The 2,052-nt window shown below is 57.8% G+C and overlaps 1 protein-coding gene across 2 annotated transcripts; it reads left to right on the forward strand.

Annotated features, from left to right (window-relative positions):
* The first annotated feature begins 520 nt into the window (after positions 1–520).
* LOC133221768 (feather keratin 1-like) lies at positions 521–1,274 on the forward strand. Of its 2 annotated transcripts, XM_061370942.1 has the most exons (2): positions 521–697; positions 928–1,274. In XM_061370942.1, the coding sequence occupies exons 1-2, from the start codon at positions 601–603 to the stop codon at positions 1,272–1,274; spliced, it is 444 nt and encodes a 147-aa protein (XP_061226926.1). In that variant the 5' UTR covers positions 521–600. The 2 variants fall into 2 exon arrangements, with proteins under 2 accessions (XP_061226926.1, XP_061226927.1); XM_061370943.1 differs by lacking the exon at positions 521–697 and having other exon boundaries at positions 764–1,274.
* Positions 1,275–2,052: the final 778 nt, after the last annotated feature.

Consider the following 2,052-nt stretch of genomic DNA (forward strand, 5'->3'; position numbering starts at 1 on the left):
TTTGCAAGACTATTAAGGTAAACAACAGAACAGCACTCTCCTTGTCTACAAAACTCATCATTTCAAAGTAGAACACCCTTACAAAGGTGGTCTCATTACAAGGCCCCACATCAAGCACTGCATCAAAACAAGACCACGCTGCAAACAGGCCACTCATAAAAGAGGGGACCGGTACGACTGAGACAACACAAAACTTTGGACAGATTGGAAGTGCTCCCCACATCACAGGAATAACCAGATCTCAAGCACAGTTTCCATCAGCACAGCCTGCTGTTGCAAACTGTCCTCCCCTTACATGGATACGAGGACATGGGAAACCTCTTCACAAGGCACCCACAAACCACACCACACGAGTGCCACGGGATGACCTCACTCACACCACCCCACCTCTCTAACGCTCTGGCTATGTCTGCAGAGTGCCCTGACAGACACTTCCCATGCAAATGCTCCCAAACACACACTGTCACTTGAAGGCTGCCGCCAGGGCCAGATGGACACGTCCTCAACAGGAGGACATGCCAATGGAGCGCTGTGGGAAGGAGAACACGCCCCAGCTCGTGACTTGCCAGGCTGTGGCACGCACCAGCTGCTTGCTGACAAATGCTGCCATGCGCAAAGGCTGTCCCGCCCCTCGGGGACCAGCATAAAAGCCGGCCCAGCGCCTCTGTCCCTCACTCGCCTCTGCTGACGCCTTCTCCTGCGCGCTGTGAGCCTCAAGCCCCTTGCCCTCTGCTCCTGCCCCCCTGCCCCGGCTCTTCCAGCACGCTCTGCCCCAGCCTCAGCACCCCTCACGCCTCCCCAGCACCACAGCCCCACAGCCCCACACCAGCCTCCCCACTGCCTCGCCCTCCTGCACCACCGCCCCTCGCACCCCCACGCCCTCCGCTCTCCCCACACCCTCTCTTCCATTCTCTCCTCTCCTCTCCTCTCCCCTGCCAGGGCCCCTCCACCCCACACACATGGCCTGCTACGACCTCTGCCGCCCCTGCGGACCCACCCCGCTGGCCAACAGCTGCAACGAGCCCTGTGTCAGGCAGTGCGAGGACTCCCGCGTCGTCATCCAGCCTTCCACCGTGCTGGTCACCCTGCCAGGACCCATCCTCAGCTCCTTCCCCCAGAGCACCGCCGTCGGATCCTCCTCATCCGCTGCCGTGGGCAACGTCCTCAGCGCCCAGGGAGTGCCCGTCTCCTCTGGGGGCTTCGGCTACGGCCTTGGCTACGGCTTCGGAGGCCTGGGCTGCTACGGCAGAGGAAGGGGATGCGACATCTGCTAAGGGCCATTGACAGCAGCCTGAAACCAACCACCTACACCCTCGTAGCCATGGCAAGGTCTGAGGATGCAGTTCTGGGCAGTTCCTGACACGTGGACCTGCCCTCCACAGCTCCCTCTCTCGAGGCACCAAGAGAAGAAACAGGGCAAGGGGCGTGCCCAGGATGCCTGAAGATATTGCCCCTGCACCTCCTCCTGCTGTACTGCTTCCTTCTTCCCATCATCTCTTTGCCTGTGTCCAGGACTCTCTCCTGTAAACCCCTTCTTACAAGTCAAAGACCATTCGGGTACATCTGGTATGCTGCTTGCACTGCAGGGCAGGAAGAACTGCAAGCAGAAGACTTCTGCTCATGGTCGCACTCCTTGCACCTCAGACTGTCTCACTTCCACTTGGTGCTTTTGGTGCTTTTACATTTTCATTCTTTTGTCTCAATAAATTCTCCAGCATCCCAGCCTGAGTCTCCTCAGAATCATTTCCAACAGCACAAACCTCTCCAGAGAAGGTGCTTTCATCCCTTTTCAAGAACAGGGCAGCTGGAGCTGCATTCGTGGCTCCATGGCCAGTTGGTGTTTCAGTAGCTCCCAGCACAGAGACTCCACCACCTCTTCTACTCTTTGCCCTTCCAAACACGCAAAAAGGCTTGCCTGTTTTGCCCATGCAATCCCATTTCTTTCCCGTTGTACCCAGGGCCTCTTCTTCTGCATGTGCACGCCAGTGCCAAGTGCTGGATTCCCACCACTTCTTTCCCTGCCATCAGGGAGAAGGACTTGGGGGTGCTGGT

The sequence above is a fragment of the Neopsephotus bourkii genome, unplaced genomic scaffold (genome assembly GCF_033783945.1).
Source record: "Neopsephotus bourkii isolate Nb327-2 ecotype Australia unplaced genomic scaffold, CSIRO-AGI_Nbou_v1 NB_1546, whole genome shotgun sequence".
Classification (NCBI taxonomy): Eukaryota; Metazoa; Chordata; class Aves; order Psittaciformes; family Psittacidae; genus Neopsephotus; species Neopsephotus bourkii.